The sequence below is a fragment of the Mustela putorius genome, unplaced genomic scaffold (assembly GCF_011764305.1).
Source record: "Mustela putorius furo isolate JIRA1106 unplaced genomic scaffold, ASM1176430v1.1 tig00003858_pilon_pilon_pilon, whole genome shotgun sequence".
Taxonomy (NCBI): domain Eukaryota; kingdom Metazoa; phylum Chordata; class Mammalia; order Carnivora; family Mustelidae; genus Mustela; species Mustela putorius.
The window spans coordinates 13,982,475-14,002,189 of NW_025422010.1; the positions used below are offsets into that span (position 1 = coordinate 13,982,475).

The following is a 19,715-nucleotide window of genomic DNA, read 5'->3' on the forward strand; positions in this document are numbered from 1 at the left end:
ATATCATCATCAAAGTTGATAATTAAAAGAATGTTCAGAACAGAGCCAAAAACAGAGTCTTATGCATTCAACTACAGACTATTATACAGTTTTTCATGAAACTATTTATATACCATATCGGGAAAGTCATTCAAGTTATGAATCTCCTATCCAGTCTATACTTCTTTATTATGTTTAAAAGTTTTTCATTTTATTAAATGAAACTAATCTGTTCATTGTACTGGTGAGCTCATTTCTCTTTTAAAAATCAAGTATTGGGGGACACCTGGGTGGCTCAGTGGGTTAAGCCTCTGCCTTCAGCTCAGGTCATGATCCCAGGGTCCTGGGATCGAGCCCCAAATCTGGCTCTCTGCTCAGCAGGGAGCCTGCTACCCCCTCTCTCTCTGCCTGCCTCTCTGCCTACTTGTGATCTCTCTGTCAAATGAATAAAATCTTAAAAAAAAAATCAAGTATTGGGATGCCTGTATGGCTCAGTCGATTAAGCCTCTGCCTTCAGCTCAGATCATGATCTTGGGGTCCTGGGACCAAGCCCTGCACTGGGTTCCCTACTGAGCGGGGAGTCTGCTTCTCCCTCTCCCTCTGCCCCTCCCCATCCCCACCTGTGCTCAATCTCTCTCTGTCTCTCAAATGAATAAATAAAATCTTTTTTAAAAATCAAGTACTATTGGGCAGGTTCATACAGCTGGTACGCATTTTGGGGGGAGTTGTTTTTTTTTTTTTTTAGACTACATAAGAAAATAAAGAAGACCGTAAAAATCACCCAGAGATAATCACTGTGAATATTTTTGTGTTGTGGCTGTTCTTTAAAAATACCCATAATATTGAGCAACCTCTAAATAAACTCACCAAGCAGAAAAAAAGAAAGCATCACACAAACACTAATAGGAATGTAGAAAAGAACAAGGACAAATATACAGTAGATATTAAAGCTATCACATGAATAGAAGAGAAACAGACTTCATACCAATGTATGAAAAACTTAAGTGATTAATTTCTTAGAATATTAAATTCTTCAAAATGTGATAGAAACAAACCATTAGGTATATAAATATGAAAGTTACCCTGTGCATTTCTTAACTCCATCAAAACGCAAATGATAGTTTAAAGTAAAAATTATAACATTTTATTGTGGGGCTTATGATATATTTAGAGGTAAAATATATGATAATAGCATAAAGGATGGGGTATAAATGGAATTACATTGCTCAAGGTTCTCACGGTTTGCATGAAAAGATAGGATATTAAATTTAAGTAGACATTGATATGTGAAATCTTTAATCAATTTTGAATTGATTTTTGTATATGTTGTAAGACAATGGTTCAATGTCATTCTTTTGCATGCGGCTGTCCAGTTCTCTCCATGTCATTTCTTAAAGAGACCATCCTTTTCCCTGGTATAAAAAACAAAGAAGGAAGGAAGGAGAGACAGAAAGAGAGAGGGAGGGAGGGACGGACAGAGGAAGAAAGGGAGGAAAGGAAGAAGGAAATAAACCGTACCCATGACAATTTAAGAAATTGACGCATTCAGTTAGAATTTACCCACCATTTGCTTTGAAGTAGATGGAACTGGAGGGGATTATGCTAAATGAAGTAAGTCAAGCAGAGAAAGACAATTATTACATAGTTTCACTCATATGTAAAACACATACAATCGCATGAAGGACCGTAGGGGAAGTAAGGGAAATCTGAAGGGGTAGAAATCAGGGAGGGAGGGGCGCCTGGGTGGCTCAGTGGGTTAAGCCTCTGCCTGCAGCTCAGGTCATGATCTCAAGTCCCGGGATCAAGCCCTGCATTGGGCTCTCTGCTCAGGAAGGAGAGAGGGAAGACAGAAATCAATCAATCAGCGAGGGAGATGAACCATGAGGGACTATGGACTCTGGGAAACAATCTGAGGGTTTCAGAGGGGAGGAGGGTCGAGCAGAAGAGGTAACAGGTGATGGGTATTGAGGAAGGCACAGGCTGTGATGAGCACTGGGTGTTATATGTAACTAATGAATCATTGAACACTACATCAAAAACTAATGATACATCATGCAGTGGCTAACTGAACATAAATAAATAAATAAATAAATAAATAAATAAATAAAACTTACTCAGAAAATATACTAGACTCAAAGAGTTCTAGGAAATTTGCAAGGAAGATGTATCTCTGACATACAAAAGTTCTTTTAGAGATCTGAACAAAAAAGATGCCAAATTCACTTAGGATTTATATAACCTTAGACAAGGGCAGTTTGGAAAAGGAAAATTTTAATGCATTTTTTCCACAAATCTGATGCAAAAGTTCTTTTATTTTTAGAAAAATTTTAAAGATTCATTTATTCATTTGACAGAGAGAGAGTGGGGGTTGGGGGCAGAGGAGAGGGAGAGAATCTCCAAGCAGACTCTCCACTGAGCACAGAGCTGGACACAGGGCTCGATCCCATGACCCATGAGATCATGACCTGAGCCAAAACCAAGAGTCAGACATCTGCTTAACCAACTGAGCCACCTAGGTACCCCTAATGCAAAAATTCTTAGTAAGTATATCAATAAAATTAAATAATTGTAAATAATTTAAAATAACATGGCCAGATGGGATTTATTTCATAATGAAAGGAAGGCATAACATTATTAAAGATACATAATTCACAGCATTAGAAAACTAAAGGAGAAAATCCATGACTATCTTAACAACATACATAAGAAAGATATTTTGTAATACTGAACAGCTATGAATGATTTAATTAAAAATCGTGACAAATTAGAAATAGAAAAGAACTCTTAAAGTGTATCTAACAGATATGTAGCTCAGAGGAACTTTGTGAAATGTTGGATCAATCCTTTTAAATCCATAAAGAAGATGATAAACCTCTTCTAAAATGTATTAAACTATGTTCGGCCAGTTAATATTATATGATTATGCATAATTGACATTTAACACTAAATTTGTTTCAGGTATAAGACATAACAATTTGATATTTTTAAAAATTTTTTTAAATTTTTATTTATTTATTTGACAGACAGAGATCACAAGTAGGCAGAGAGGCAGGCAGAGAGAGAGGAAGGGAAGCAGGCTTCCCACTGAGCAGAGAGCCCGATGCGGGGATCGATACCAGGACCCTGGGATCATGACCTGAGCTGAAGGCAGAGGCTTTAATCACCCAGGTGCCCCAACAATTTGATATTTATATATATTATGAAATGATCACCCCAATAAGTCTGATTAACATTCATCACCATACGTGATTACAAAAAAATTTTTTTCTTGTGATGAGCAAGAGTTCTTAGCAACTTTTTAAAAGTTCTTAACTTTCAAATATGCAATGCAGTATTATTAACTATGGTTACCATGCTGTACCTTACATCCCCAGGGCTTATTTACTTTATAACTGGAAGTTTGTGCATTTGATCTTCTACAGTTGCATCCACCCCCAATTCTCCACCTCTGGCAACTGCCAATCTGTTCTCTGTATCCACGAGCTTGCTTATGTTCTATGGGGTTTTTAGATTCCACATATAAGTGAGATCATGCAGTGTTTGCCGTTCTCTGTCTGACTTATTTCACTTAGCATAATGCCTCAAAATCCATCCATACTGTCACAAATGCAAGATTTTTATGCCTTTTAAAATGGCAATTTATTTTTATGCCAAATAATATTACATTGTATATGTACCTCATCTTCTTCCATCCATCCATCAATGGACATTTGGGTTGTTTCCATATGTTGGCAATTGTAGATAATGCTGCAATGAACATGGGAGTGTTGGCCACTGGTTCTTTGCTGACATTTTTCTGTTTGCATCAAGCCTGTATATAGCTTGACCTCTATTATTTTCCTCTAGAAAGGTTCATTTGAGCAATATAACCCAACTTTTCACATGTTCAAAGCTATCTTTTTACTTGACTCTTTAAACTTGAAGGAGAGCTTAACTAGATAGAAAATCCTTGACTCCCCCTCTCTGGGCTTGGTATCTCAAAGGTGTTGCTCTGCTGTGTGCTGAGGTTAGGAGTTTCTGTGGTTATCTGATGTCAACCTCATTTTCTCTCCCTTAACCTGATTTTAGCTTTTTGCCAAAGGGTTCTTTCCAATAGTTTTTCTAAGCCATGTCTTTGTGTTTGACCATTCTGATGGCTTTTCACTAATAAAATGGGTAACTTTTCATTAAATAGATTTGGGCCTTTTTTAATTTCAGAAAAGCTTTATTGAATTGTTTTAAGAAATTATTCTACACTATAGCTTTGATTTTCTCCTTCAGAATCACAGCTATGCTTATGTTGGATATAATTCCTTGTTTCCCTCATCCTTCTCTTTTTCTCTCTGCACCATTTATTTCTTTGCTCTTTTTCATTTTCATCTTTTATGTCCTTGCCTTCCCTTCCTTTCCTTCAAGTCTGCCAGTTCCTACTTCTCGTCCTCCAGCTGCCGACCAACAACCTTTTGTTGTGTTCTCACTTCTTTCCTGAGTTCTTATCATTCTTCTTCGTGATCTTTTTAATAGCTGTAACTGCTTCATTAATTATTGTTTTGATTTGGGGTTAAGCTTTATGGCACACATTTTCCCAGTGCATGTTTACTATTTACAAGATACCTGCGGCTACCCTTTCTTATATTCTTTAAAGTACCTGTATGTGTATTCCTTTTATGTTACTCCTAATTGAGTGAGTTGTATTTTTCTGGAGAATCAGAAGGTTCCTGTGGAGAGAATGGTGGGCAGTAGTTTCCCAAGAATCAAGGGCTTCCTTTCCTGTTGCTACAGTTACAAATTGTTTCTTTATAATCTGATGAATCTACATAGTCCCATATCCTCTGACTCTCAGACCAAACCTAGTTCTTTTCTCCCTCAATTACTTCATGGATAACCTCCCAGGCTGCCTGTCACATGGGGAACACAAATGATACAGTCATTTTTTAGAAAGAATTGTTTTGGCCCTTAATGAGATTTGCCTACTTGCTCTCCACCACCAACATTAGTCCCAGACTTTTCCACAGCTCTTCCCTTCCAGACTGAGGTCCTTACTACGGGAGACTGTTTGTTTGACAGAACTTCCTGAGCTCTGTTACAGGTAGGTCCCCTCTGTACCTCTTATTTACCTACCACATTATTATAACTTCCCTCCTTGGCTTTTTGCTGGACTCTAACTTTGGAGTTTGTGGATTTTCTGCTGGTTTTGCTGAAAATGTGATCTGTGGGCTTGTCTTCATTTTGTTGTATTTTTTTGTTGATGCCAGGAGGAAAAGGGAAAAAATTCAATTTCTGTGAAAACCAGTCCTGTTAAAACTAAGAAATATTTTCCCTCTCTTTTCTTCCTGCAAAGATACCTTTGCATAAGAAAGCTCAAAGCATGTGTTTACTTATCAACCAAGTTGATTTTCTAAACTAAAAACAAAAACAAGGGTTCCTGGGTGGCTCAGTCCCTTAAAGTGTCTGCATTCCACTTAGGTCATGATTCTGGAGTGGCAGAATTGAGCCCCATGCTGGCTCCCTGCTCAGTGGGGAGTCCGCTTCTCCCTCTCCTTCTGCCCACCCCAGCTTGTGTTCTCTCTCTCTCCCTCTCACTCTCTCTTGCTCACTCCCTAATAAATCAATAAAATGTTTTCAAAAATAAAAATAAATAAAAACAAAGCACAGTGAGTCTAGCATCCTACCTCTTCATAATCCCAGGCTGCTTTTCCTTGTGCTCGGAGGCCTTCGATTTAACAGCCTATTCTAGGATGATGCTGCATTATAAATTCATTATAAATTCAAGCCTATCAAGCTGTTATCTTTCGGATAATTCAAAAGCCTCGTCCGTCTTTGTCTTTTGCTACTGTATTTCCCTTAACAATCTTTTAGATTAGCCACCTTGATTATGGAATCCTACCAAAAGTTCCTTGAGTACATAAAAATATCATTTGTGGGGCGCCTGGGTGGCTCAGTGGGTTAAGCCTCTGCCTTCGGCTCAGGTCATGATCCCAGGGTCCTGGGATCGAGCCCCACATCGGGCTCTCTGCTCAGTGGGGAGCCTGCTTCCCCCTCTCTCTTTCTGCCTGCCTCTCTGCCTACTTGTGATCTCTATCAAATAAATAAATAAAATCTTTAAAGATATATATATATATATATCATTTGTGTGGGCACAAAAACTTAAGCTTAGTGTTTATAGGTGTGTCCTTTTTAAAAAAGTAAGTGATTTTATTGATAAAATTAATTAATCTTTTAATTTATCAATCTAATAAATCTTATGATATCTTAAATTAACATCCTGCATGCTAATTTTCTAAGCAAAATGTATGTGTTAGACTAATAGTGGAGCTACCATGTAGGAGTGCCAGGACAGACATTTGACCAGGGAAAGAGAGAATGGTCAGATTTTATAAACAAGAATAGCCCTGACTCCCAACACAGAGCACATGCTTCAAATTATTTTGCTAGTAGCAATTATACTGTCATTACCCTCTCACCACAGCCTGCCAATTTCAGAGCTTTTTCCTTCACTCATTCCAAAAAAAAATATATGTTTATTAAATGGCTACTATTGCTAGGCCCTGTATAGTTGCAAAGGGTACAATGATGATCAGAAACAAACATGATTCGTCCTTTCATGCTCCTTATTTTCTGTCAGTGGGACGTAAATATTACTAAAATAATAAACTGAAATTTACTAACATGGTGAGGGCTATTATTGAACTGGTGGGAGCTCTCCCTTGTCTGCCATCAGGGCTGTCCTTTTCTTTACTGGGAGGAATTGGCTGAATTCAGCTCCCTGCAGGACTAGAGCCACTATGAATTCTAGGGAATGGGCAACTGTATTTCTTAATCCTGTATAAACGTCTTGCACCTAAGATCAGACTGCTGGGCCCCTGAGCCCAGAATATTTATTCCCTGCCTTTCCTCCATACAGTGCATTCTCCATACTTGCCTTATTAGAAGAGTGACCAATGGAGAGGCAGGTCTCTCCATAGTTCATTTAACTAACAGACTCAACCCAGGCAGGTCTCTTCAAAGGTGCCAAGCGTGTAGTGGCCCTCACACCTTCCAAGCCTACTGTTCACGAGTACAAAACTATCCCAAGTGACCACTTTGCTCAATACCTATGAAGAAGATTATGACACTCTAATAACATATTAACTTAAGAAGTTCAAGGAAGCATTTCCTAGGAAGTAATGGTTGAGATTAAGTCTGAAGGAAGGGCAAGAGTAAATGAGACAATGAGCCAAGGGAATCATGCAAGGGCAAGAAAAAACAAAGGGTCAGAGAAAAATCTAGTGTGGCTTCATCACGAAGATGGTGCAAGATGAGTCTGAGAAGAGAGGCAGGACTAGATCACTCAGGGCCTTAGGGGTCAGGTTTAAAATCTGGATCTTCATATCCTTGCTTTTGTGTGTAGGGGGTAGATATAGGGAAAACTGATATCCACTTTGCCTTCTGAAAATATCCCTTTCAATGGAGTGAAAAGACAAAGTAAAGCAGAAGAAGAAACAAAAGGTAAATAGGGTGTTCCAGATGCAAGACAATGGTGGATGGACTAGGGTGGTGATGGTGCTATTGAGGCAGATGGGATAGTGTCCAGAGATTCCAGATCTGCAGGACTTGCTGATGCAGAGCGAGAGGGAAGTGTCCAGGGTGAGACCTATGTTTCTGACTTGCATGAAGGATGGGGCTTCCATTCACTGAAGTGGGGAGCTCTGGAAGAGCCGCAGTCAGGAGTGGGCAGGGGAGGAGGGAGAAAGAAAGTGAACTTGATTTGGTGGGCGCTGCTCTAGAGGAAGTGCTGTGAGGTATCTAAGGGAAGTTGTCAAGTACCTGAAGCTCCTGTGGGCAATCTGGAATGAAAATATAATGTTATGAGTTGTCCGCATACAAGAGATTTTTCTAGAATCCAAACTCTCTTCACCATGTTTCTTCTTCTACACTTTCCATCTTGTAGATCATTTTCTTTGATAGAGAAAATGAGAGCATTTCAGAGCTTAGTGTTTTGTCCTCTTCCCTCTCCCCTACCCCCCCACTGCCCCTCCTCCCCTTCCTCCTCCTTCATCATCATCTGTTACACCGTTATACCATCTGGACCAAGCCTTGGGATTATCCTTGTTCTTCTATTTGTTCCAATTTACATCTTTTTAAAAGGACTCTTTTTTAAACTGTCCTTGGCTATTTTTTTTATTCCTTTTAATGTTTTTTTTTCTTTTCTTTCTTTTTTTTTTCAACTTATGAACTTCGCTTTATTTTTGCTTTAGCCCTCTTGCTGCAATTCTTACAGACACTCATCACTTGCCTGTATTCGTCCTTGATGGTGAACCCATCTCTCATGTCTGTAACAAGCTCCTTTAATATGAATGCTTTAAAACCATCCTTGTACAAGCTCTCGATTTGTTTAAAGGCTTTCTTATTTTTATTCTCAACTAGATCATTCGATATTATATCAACAGAATTAAGGTTTGTGATCCTACTTTCTCTCTTCAATCATCTGCCCTTAGCAATCAAAAACAAGCCTGCCCCTTATTATTTTTTTCTCTTTCTTCTCTTTCTCCTTCTCTTCCTTGATTGTCATTCCCCTTTGTGTTTTCCTCCTGTTCTCACTCTGTCTGATTTGGGTTTGGGTTTTTTTTTTTTTTTTCTTTATTGAGCACCAACTATGACTAAACACCAGCACAAAGGGCTCTTTTGAATGTGTCTGTGGCTCATGGGTCCCCAAGGGTTTCCCATGTTTGGTATCATCCTCACACTCTCCAAGATCCTCCCTATCTACCTTCTGCAGAATTTATTTTATATAACTGATTTTTATCATTACAAACACTACATGGGAGTGTTCCCATGACAAGTTAATAATTTTATTAATATGTGTATTGGAGATATAATTTACCAACCATAAGATTCCCTTATCTAAAATACACAATTAAATGGTTTCAGTATATTCACAGAATTGTGCAAACATCACTACAACTAACATGACCATTTTCATCATCTCAGTAAGAAACTTTTTATTCATTAGCATTCTCACTGCTACCCTGTGCCCAGGGTAACCTCTAACCTCCTTGCTATCTCCATAGATTCTGCCTATTCTGGGCATTTCATATCAATGGTATCAGACAATATGTGATCTTTGGTCACTGACTTTTTCAAGGAGCATGCTGTTTTCAAGATTCATGCATGTTATAGCAGGTATCGATACTTTATTTATTTTTTAAATTTTTTTATTTTTATTTTTTTAATTTATTTTTTATTTACTTTCAGCATAACAGTATTCATTATTTTTCACCACACCCAGTGCTCCATGCAATCCGTGCCCTCTATAATACCCACCACGTGGTACCCCAACCTTCCACCACCCCCCCCCGCCACTTCAAAACCCTCAGATTCTTTTTCAGAGTCCATAGTCTCTCATGGTTCACCTCCCCTTCCAATTTCCCCCAACTTCCTTCTCCTCTTTAACTCTCCATGTCCTCCATGCTATTTGTTATGCTCCACAAATAAGTGAAACCATATGATAATTGACTCTCTCTGCTTGACTTATTTCACTCAGCATAATCTCTTCCAGTCCCATCCATGTTGCTACAAAAGTTGGGTATTCGTCCTTTCTGATGGAGGCATAATACTCTATAGTGTATATTAATTTATTTTCAATGCCAAATAATATTCCATTGTATGGATATTCCATATTTTTTAAGACTTATTTATTTTAGAAAGAGAGAGAGCGTATGTGCAAGCACAGAGGGGAGGGGCAGAGGAAAAGAGAGAATCTCGAGCAGATTCCCCACTGAGCACAGACCTAGACACAATGCACGGCTGAGTCCCAAAACCCTGAGATCATGACCTCAGCCAAAACCAACAGTCAGATGCTTAACCCACTGTACCATCCAGGCACTCTGGATAAACTGGATTTTTACAACCATTAATCATCTGATGGAAAGTAGGGTTGTTTCCATTTCTTGGCTATTGTGAATAATGGTGTACAAGGCTTTCTGTGGATATATGTTTTTATTTCTCCTGGATATATGAGTAAGAGTGGAATTGCTGAGTCATATAGTAGCTCTATTTAACATTTTGAAGCAAATCAATCACTTAATATTGCTTTTTCTTTATACTTTTTCATTGGAGGAAGCCATGTTCTTATTAATTGAGGAGAGGAAAGTTTTAGGGTCTGGCCTTGCAATGTGACAAAAACCAGAAAGGTTTAAAAGATCTTAAGCTAAAATATCTTTGCTCAGTCACAAGGTCCTTGTCTGTTGATAATATTGGACTTATCTCATTGTTATGACTGCACATTTTACTTGGTAAAGGTGGATTTCAATAAATGCTGCCTGCTCAAATTCCGTAAGTGAAACACCTGGGAGAGGACATCATGCTTGAACTAAATGAGATTTTTCTGGGATGTTTTCTACGGAACTCATTTTTTAAGAAAGAAAAAGTGTTTGCCCAAAGGTTTCTAAAACAAGCTTACTTCGTTTAAAGAAAATAAATGGATTATTAAAGAACATGACTTATTTTTTAATAATTTATCTGACAGAGATCACAAGTAAGCAGAGAGGCAGGCAGGGGTGGGAGGGTGGGGGGGCAGGCCCCCTGCTGAGCAGAGAGCCCGATTGAGGGGCTCAATCCCAGGACCTTGGGATCATGACCTGAGCCGAAGGCAGAGGCTTTAACCCACTGAGCCACCCAGGTGCCCCAGAACATGACTTATTTTTTAAGTGAATTTGATATCCAGAGGACAGATGCCTATTGTTATTTTCTATTTTTTTTTCTATTTTCTATTTTTTCTATTATTTTCCTATTGGAACCCTAAAGGGAACCCTAAAGTCTCTCTCTCCATTAGCTACTAGAATGTTGTATCCAATTTATGTGTAGCTGCACACTTATCATCAAAACCGTAAAATGCATCTGTCTTTCCATCTCTAGTCAGACAACCAGGTATTCTTTTTTAGAAAATTGCAGAGATCACTCCCCCACGTGTATCTCCCCTTGACAGAACATACATTATCCAGCGTGTGTACTGCAAAGTCAATCAATAGCCTAAGAATCTACTGAGCTAATGAAAGAGAGCAATGTAATTTTGCTGGAACAGTGAGGATGCAAGACTCTAACTACAACAGTGATGCAAAACTGCATGGGCTTTAAAAAAACCTGCACTATTTCCTTCAGTGTTCTTCTGCAGTTATAAGATCCGATTTCATTAAGTATCTTCCTATGAATGAAAATGTAAAGTTGCAAGTCTAGAGTTGTGAGCCATGGCCAACCACTCCCCACCTCCCAAGTTCTGTGTTTACTGCCTTACTCACCCACTTTGCTTCGGCAAATCATAGAGAGAAGCTAAATGCTCTCAGCTGCACTATACCAAATCAAAGCTGAGATGAATAATGAACTTAATTTTCCATAAAGACATTCTGTTTGGCATTTCAGCTAATAAGGTAAGCTAATGGCAATTCTGGGCGATGGAAAAGAAAATGAATAGTCTCTCTTTGTGTTTGATTTCTGTGCTAATCTGTAATTTTTCTTTTAACGTGCTGGAGTTAATTTCATGTTTCACGATGTATGTGGATTTGGGATGAACAGTTTTAGGAAGAGTACCCCCAATGCACCTTTTTTTTTTTTTTTTAATTAGGCTGCTTGTGGTACTGAGGGGCTAAGGGAGAAATCCAGCTTTTCGTAAGAGTGGCATCTCTGTAATAATATTTTTATCATCTATAATGCAAAAGGAATTTACTTAAATGGCAGAATATTTAGATGCAGCAAAGACCGACAAAATTATTTAAGCACAGCTTATTGAATATATTTGGCATGATATATTGTAAATTGATGTTGAATGTGCTCTAGAGAAAGCAGCATACATACATCATGTTGGTTTCTGAGTCATTTTGTTTCTAAGTACATGTTATTCTTGAGAAGGTAGTAATTTTCAATTGCTAAAATTATTCCACAGCTTTGGGTTAGGTGGGTTTTATTTTGTAAGATTGTATTTTTAAAACAGCAGTATACCGGTAATGTGAATTTTCATTATTATTACTTTCTTGATTTACCATGGCTTCGGTGATTTGGGTCATGTGGAAATGTACTTGTTTGTCCACTAAAGTTCAGGGGACTACAAACCGTCAGACCTTTCTGAGACTTTCATTGCTACCCTGGCTACCATGTAGCAAAAATAAGGAATAAAACAATTATTGGTTGGCTTAGCTCTTTGTGATACAGTTTTTCAGTGTTTAACACAGGGATTTTTATTTTATTCAGTTCACAGCAGAAACTAGGAAAAACTTATGGCAAGATGGGGAAGAAACACTCTTTTCTTTATTATAAGAATAACAAAAATGAAAAATGCGATTAAGATTTATGTTTCCTGGGCTCCCTGCCATGTCACCTGAAAAATCCACGACTCTATTCTCTCAAAGTAGGTGACCTCAAAAGAGATTTCAGAAGTTCTATGCAAAACAGCCAAGTATGTGGGAAATTTTGGAGAAATGAAAAGGAAGTGTTTCTTATTATTCCTACTGTCTAATCTTCCCGTTCTGTTTTTACGCGTGGGAAATGAGCTGTGGGCACCGGATATTTTTGTTTCGTGGAAATCTTTAAACATCACAATCAGACTTTTATAGAAAATAAAGAGCTTTTGGGGCACCTGGGTGGCTCAGTGGGTTAAGCCTCTGCCTTGAGCTCAGGTCATGATCTCAGGGTTCTGGGACTGAGTCCCGCATTGGGCTCTGTGCTTGGCAGGGGACCTGCTTCCCCACCCTCTCTCTCTGCCTGCTTCTCTGCCTACTTGTGATCTCTTTCTCTTTCAAATAAGTAAATAAAATCTTTTAAAGAAAAGAAGAAAAGAAAAGAAAATGAAGAACTTTCATCCTTCCTCCCTTTAGAATGTGCCCAGTGTCTGTTCTCCCTTGAAGTTTAACAGGATGCTAAGTTCGAGCATGATTTTCTGGCTACTACTCATGGCTTAGTTCCCCTTACTGATCACCCGTCTTTCACCTACAAATTTGAGGCATTTCTTTTGAAAAGCCTCAAATTTGGTAAACCTAGGAGGAGTAGGAATGTGGCATTTTGGTCTATCACAGTTCATTTTTAAGATCACCAAGACAGACATAGGTTACTCTTTACCCTTCAAAGTTATAAAATACGTTTTCAATTTCATGGTTATTCTCTGCAGAACTCTGTTGGAAGCTCAAATATGGTGGATTTGGGGGGGATTCTTAAGGTGTTCATTTTCTCTTCCTCTTTTCCCCCTTTCCCCCTCACACAGGCCATTTTTGACTGCTTCATGCACTGTTTTGCTTCCTTAATTCTGGTATGTTCCCCATTCCCCTTCTCGTCAGTTATCACTGGCCCAGAACCTAGGCATTGCACCATATCTCTTTTAAAGCTGGAAGAAACAAACCAGAAAGCAAACGTTTGCAACCACCAAGTTGTTTTTTCCTATCCCCTGTTATTCGTAAACTATAAAAACTTTTATACCAGCACACCTTTTTATCCACAATTGCTATCTAAAACCAACCTGGCGATGAAACGGCGCAAGGCTGACCGGCATCCTTTTTGTGATTCTTCTTCTACAGTGGTCAACCCACTGGTGCTTCTAGATGAGATGCAAAGTTGTTAGTCCTTTCAGACATTCTTAGCGATGCCAACTGCAAGGCATGTGTTATTTACAGACTCACATGCTATCTCTATGTGCTTGTGAATTTATTAGGGAGAAAATCTAGTGAAAACAGCACCACCACCTTCCCCAGGCATGCACACACACACACCTATGCACTTAGCAAAGAACACAGAGCAGCCACCTACTGGGGACGCTTGCAACCGAGCAGCAGCCTTGTCGCAGATGGCCCACCATCATGAGAAGTTCTTGGCACTGTGGCAAGGAAGGCTGAGCAGGAGGCAGCCAACAGATTTGTTCCCAAATACACATGAAACCCATTCTTGGGGACAATCCGGATTAAGTGGAGGAGGAGCAAAGATGAGCGAGGACTAAAATATCAACAGACTTGGTTATTAATCGTTAACATTACCTCATTTATGCTCACTGCCTGGGGGACCCCAGGATAGCTGTGTTATAAAAATAAAAGCATTACTCCAAACCCATTATCTCTAAAACTGGGCTCAATGTCTTTCCTACAAGCCTCCTGACTCTGTGTTTCCTACCCTTGTAAAAAGCACCTCTCGTTATTTTCAACCCAGAAACACAGGGGAAAACTGATTTTTCTCCCTACCTCACCATCATATCTCCAAGGTAGACTCACAAAAGTTGGTTGAATGAATGAACGGATGGATGGATGGATGGATGGATGGATCCCCAAGTCCTAGAAATTTTATTTCTATTCACTTCTCTCCATTCTCTCTGCCACTCTCCTAGTGAAGCCTAATAGTTTCTCACCTAGATGCTTACAAATATCTCCTAAGGGGTCTCCCTGCCTCTAGTTTTCCCTTCATTCATTCATTTATATATTCTAGATCAAACCATCTTTCTAAAATACAAAGTGAATCACTAAATCTTCTGCTTATAGATCCTTCAATGGCCCCTCCTTACCTGTGGGCCAAAATCCAAACTCCTTACCAGGACTTACAGGGTTGGACAGAATTGGGGAACTTTTTCCTTCATAGCCTTGCTTCTTCATATACCCTCTGTTGACTCTGCACTTCAGCCATACTGATCTACTTTTACCTTTCTCATAGGGGCTGTGTTCTCCTGACCAGGGCCTTTGCATGAGCTGCTTCCTCTTTTGTCTCTTCTGTCCATCCAGCTCAAACTTCTTTCTTCTCTATTAGCACCTTTTCAACTTTCTTATCTGGTCTGAGATGACACCTCCTCCAGGAAGCCCTTCCTGACTGGCCAAATTTGAGCCCCATCCCCTCTCCCAATAATTCTCTTAGCACCCATTATTTCCCTATCATGCTTCTACTGTTTTATGTAGGATTGCCTATTCCACTAGCCTATCAGTTCTGTGAAGGTGGATATCCAGCCTCGTTGTCACAGCTGTGGCCATGAACAAGTGCAAAGTCAATTCCATCTGAATGCATGAATAGATCCTTGGGCTCCTTAACAAGCTTCATTACCTTTTGTTCCGATGAGGTTGCAGAAACCAACTGCAATGATTCTTTATGTTCCTCATTCCCACAAAGCACTGTGCTAACGCAGTTCTCATAAATTCTTCAGTCTTCTTGTTCTTATTCCCATTTCATAAATAAGACCACCAAGGCTCCAATTGTCATAAATGAGTCCGATATTAAGGTGCAGGCCCCTCACTCTGATCCTAGGGGCCAGCTTTTTCTATTCTGCACACAGTCAACTGCCTGCTTCAAGTGAGAAAACATTTTAAGCTTAGAAATGAATTATGGATTGTTCATTGGCTTTCCAACCTCCAGTAGTCTGCTCTGAATGTACTTTTTCCTTATTGTTAATCTGAAAGTAACTTTCTTTGCACCATATTCTTTATTCTCCAGCTTTTTTCTACAGGCTCTATGTCTGCAGGGTTTTCTGCCTTTCTTACTCTCTCCATAATGAGAATAACTGGGCTTCTTATTTCTGTTTCATTTCCATTGTCCTTTTCTGGGGGGCTTTTTTTTTTTTTTTTTTTTTTAGGGAGAGAGGAAAAGTATGGGGAGGGGCAGAAGGGGAGAGAGAATCCAAAGCAGGCTTCACACCCAGCACAGAGTCCCATGCGGGGCTCAATCTCTCGACCTGGAGATCATGATGTGAGCCAAAATCAAGAGTCAGACCCTTAGCTGACAAAGCCACCCAGGTGCCCCATTTTGGGCTATTTTAATGTTTTTATTACAGGCCATAAAAATATTCAGAAAGATAAATAAATGTGATGCAATGAGCTATATCCTAATGTGAAGAACTTTGTTTCAATGCATTATTTTTCTTCACAGTAGTCCCTTGTCCTTTTCAACATGGACGTTTTTCTGGTCCGGCTCCATGATTACTCTTCTGATGGAGCTTTTTCCTGAGCTCAGTTGTGCCTTAATGCTTGTCCCTGAAAGCCTGATGGCAGACTACTTAGGGGGCTTCTGCTGGTCCTTCATGGGAAAAGCCCATTTCTTCTCGTTACTGCTCAGCTGCTTAATTAGCAGTACTCTCTGTGGAAGAAATATCCAGAAGCATAGCTCGAGAGAGAACATATCAGTATCTGGGAAACAATCCATTTTGTGGTGGTTTGGGATCCAAACCACCACACGGACACACACAGTCCCAAAATGGGAGAGGTGATTCAATATTGTGTGTACAGCAAATGCCTTCAGATTGGGCAGGCTTGGGTTTGAACCCGCTTCCTACCATGTCTCTATCTGTGTGTCCTGGGCCTTTCTGGGCCTCAATTTCTTCATCTGTAAAACACAGATAATAATGGTACCTCACGGGGTGCCTGGGTGGTTCAGTGGGTTAAGCCTCTGCCTTCAACTCAGGTCATGGTCTCAGGGTCCTGGGATCAAGCCCCACATCGGGCTCTCTGCTCAGCAGGGAGCCTGCTTCCTCCTCTCTCTCTCTCTGCCTGCCTCTCTGCCTACTGTGATCTCTCTGTCAAATAAATAAATAAAATCTTAAAAAAATAATAATAATGGTGCCTCGCTTACCAGAGTAAGTACTCAATGTGATGACAATGTCAGTGGTTGAGGTATCTGGGCAAAACAGCCCAAATATGGCTATATCTCAATCCCAGAAAGTTATGAATGTTACCTTCTATGACAGATGTGGCTTTGCAGATGTGATTAGTCAAGGGAGTTGGGAAGCGGAGATCATCCTAGCATATCTGGGTAGGCCCTAATGTAATCGTAAGTATCCTTATAGGAGGGAGGAAAGAGAGACCTGACCACAGAAGAAGGCCACACGACCACAGAAGCAGAAGAGAGATTTGAAGGTGCTATGCTGCTGGTTTTAAGGACAGAGGAGAGGGCATTGAGCTGAGTAATGCAAAGATTGCATTTCTAGAAGGTGGAAAGGCAATGAAATGGGTTCTCCCCTGGAGCTTCCAGAGGGAGCTCAGCCCTGCCAAGAACCTGGTCTCAGCTCAGTGAACCAATTTTGGACTTCTGGCTCCAGAACTGGGAGAGAATAAGTGTGAGTTGTTCTAAGCCACTAAGTTTGTGGTCATTGAAGCAGCAGCCTTAGGAAGCTAACACAAGGTGATATTTGGGAAATGAAAGATGACTCCTAATGAGCTGGTAACATAAGGAGAAGGACATTACCAAGGCTCACATGTGGGGTGGAGAGACCCTCTGAGTATTCAATGTGTGGTGGGAGGTACCGCAGTGCCGTGTGTCCGAGAGGGGCCAGAAGGAAGAGGGCAAAGGGTGAAGCCATGTGTGGGGAGCTTAGACGTGGACAGAAGTGAGGTCTTGTGGAGAAGGGAGTGACGGCCGGTGGCTGAGGGGGGTATGCGCTAGTGGAGGGCGGCAGGGCAGATGGTGGAATGGCCTGTTCAGGCAAGAGTGATCACTTATGAAGAAAGGCTGATGCGGGGACTTTCTCTGGGCTACCAGACACACTGAGGGAGGGAGGAAATGTGGATCTGGGAAAGAAAACCTGTGTCCCTGAAACAAAACAAAAGGAGCCATTTTCTAGTGTTCTCCATGCCATATTCCTGATCCAAAATGACAATCCCAGGAAAGGAATTCTGAAAAGGATTTGTTGTGTTTGAAGCCAAGTCAAGACTATTAGCAGGCAACCGAGGGCCTTCCGCTTCCTCTGTTTCTAGCCATGCCCAGAGAGATGTAGGCTGGAGTGAAGTGAGTTCATTTGGAACCTCCACGTGTTGTACATAATTTGGTATTTCCTACAGAACACACTGTGCCTTTTCACACAGCCATGGCTGCCCATATGCCATCCCTCCTCTCCTGTAAGATTCTGCCTCTGGGCCCCACAGGCAACATCTTGCCCATCATTCAAGTCTCAAGTGAAGTTTGACCTCCTTGAACCAGCTTCCACATTAATTGCCCTATCTAGTATGTATTTGCTAACGATTTCCACGCTTCAGTGTAACCACACTTAAATGATTATGGCTTCTCTCTCCCCACCCACTGATTCCACCTTCCCCTCCATAGACAGAAAGATCCCTGGGGGGCATATACCAGTCTGTTGATTCCACATCTTCTGCTCCCACAGAGCTTGACAGGTAGGAAGCATTCAGTAAATATGAATGGTTGCTAAGAAAGTAGATCTTAAATATTCCCCCACCCCCAAAAAAGGGGGAGGGCTTATTTAATTCATGGGATGAGGTGTTCGATAAAGCTAGGTGCTCATCATGTGGCAATATAGAATGTATCAAACCAATATGTTATATATCTTAAACCTATACTATATCATATATCAATTATATCTCAGTAAAGGTGGAAACAAGGAAAAAAAGATTTGAGGGGCTTCAAGAACAAAAATATATATATATATGAATGAATGGATGGATGAATTGATTCACTAAATGTGCCCTACAGGCAGAGTTATCATGAGATAAAGAAAATAATGTAATTTACGAACCCCAGGGTCAGTGTCTAAAGGAAGGAAGGCCTTCCACCCAGCTCTCTTGAAAGTGAGAAATTATAGAAGTAGGTAACACCAGAACTTCTCTGTGCATGATGTAGGTATTAATTCCTCTATTATCCATTATATATTCAAATGACAACTCAATATCTGATCTAAAATTTAAGAACAGATTGTCTCTATCATCCAGACTGAATTTGTCATCTCCTTTATGACATGATTTTTTTTTTTAAATCAAAGCAGACTACAAAAGGAAAATAAAATATCGTGTTAAATGGAACCTGATTAATAAAACCACAGGTTGATTTTTTACCTATTGCCTTTCACATTCAAGGGCAAACTGTCTAAAATTCACAATTGTTTTTCTTTTTTAATTTTATTTTATTTATTCGTCAGAGAGAGAGCACATGCAAGGGGAGCAGCAGGCAGAGGGAGAAGCAGACTCCCGCTGAGCAAGGAATAGATGAGGGGCTTGATCCCAGGACCTCAGGATCAATGACCTGAGCTGAAGGCAGGCGATTTACCAACTGAGCCACCCACAAGGGTTTTCTTAAAAAAAGATAACATTATCATGTGCAATGGATGCTACTATTCCTTATGGTTGCTACTCTTATCTTTTTATTACAAACGTAAATAACAAGAGCGGTAGTAAAACATGTCGCATTCACATTCTGTTCTTTTACCCATTCACTGAAGATTTCTTACTGCAGATGGGTGGCTATGCTCTCTGCCCTCTGCCTCTCTCCCTCCCCAGTTTTAATTCCATGGCTCCATCCTAATCTACATTATTTTTAAATTGCTAAGATATGAGATGTCATCAACTAGTACCAATGCTGGGTAAAAAAAAAAAAAGAAATGTCTCTTTTCCAAACTATCATGGAATCTAGAAAGAGAAAAAAGTGGTTAGTACTTGCTGCATTCCTCACTGCATATGACTTGATAATCTGGGATATTTTGCTTTCTTAAAACAAAACTATAAGGGTCCCCAGGTGGCTCAGTTGCTTAAGTGTCTGCCTTTGGCTCCGGTCAAGATCTCAGGGTCCTGGGATTGAGCCCCACAATGGGGAGTGCGGAGACTTCTTTGACCTCTCCCACTCCCCCTGCTTGTGCTCGCTCGCTCGCTCTCTCTGTCAAAGAAATAAAATCTTAAAAAAAAAAATTATAAATTAATGTTTTTAAAAGTTTGGTGTTTTTGAAAGTTTTGTTTACAAAGAGTTTATATAAAGTATAAGATTAATAATGTCCTTGATTGCCAAAATTAATATCTTCATATTAGTAGGTGAGTCAAAAATCACCTACAAAT

At 39.9% G+C, this 19,715-nt stretch overlaps 1 protein-coding gene and 1 long non-coding RNA gene across 9 annotated transcripts in view; one reads left to right on the top strand and one right to left on the bottom strand.

The window, feature by feature from the left end:
• DLGAP1 (DLG associated protein 1) overlaps positions 1 to 19,715 on the top strand; it is an 871,327-nt gene that overhangs the window by 577,352 nt on the left and 274,260 nt on the right. Inside the window, exon 1 of one of the 8 annotated variants that reach the window (XM_004742773.3) lies at positions 11,096 to 11,363. The exons of the other annotated variants lie outside the window; for them this stretch is intronic. Within the exon in view, the coding sequence (XP_004742830.1) occupies positions 11,313 to 11,363 (51 nt within the window). The 5' untranslated portion in view covers positions 11,096 to 11,312. Of the gene's footprint in view, positions 1 to 11,095; positions 11,364 to 19,715 lie in introns of those variants that run through there. 8 annotated transcript variants of the gene reach the window in all.
• Positions 1 to 19,715, bottom strand: part of LOC123386922 — a 194,923-nt gene that overhangs the window by 158,348 nt on the left and 16,860 nt on the right. The gene's annotated exons all lie outside the window — the stretch shown is intronic.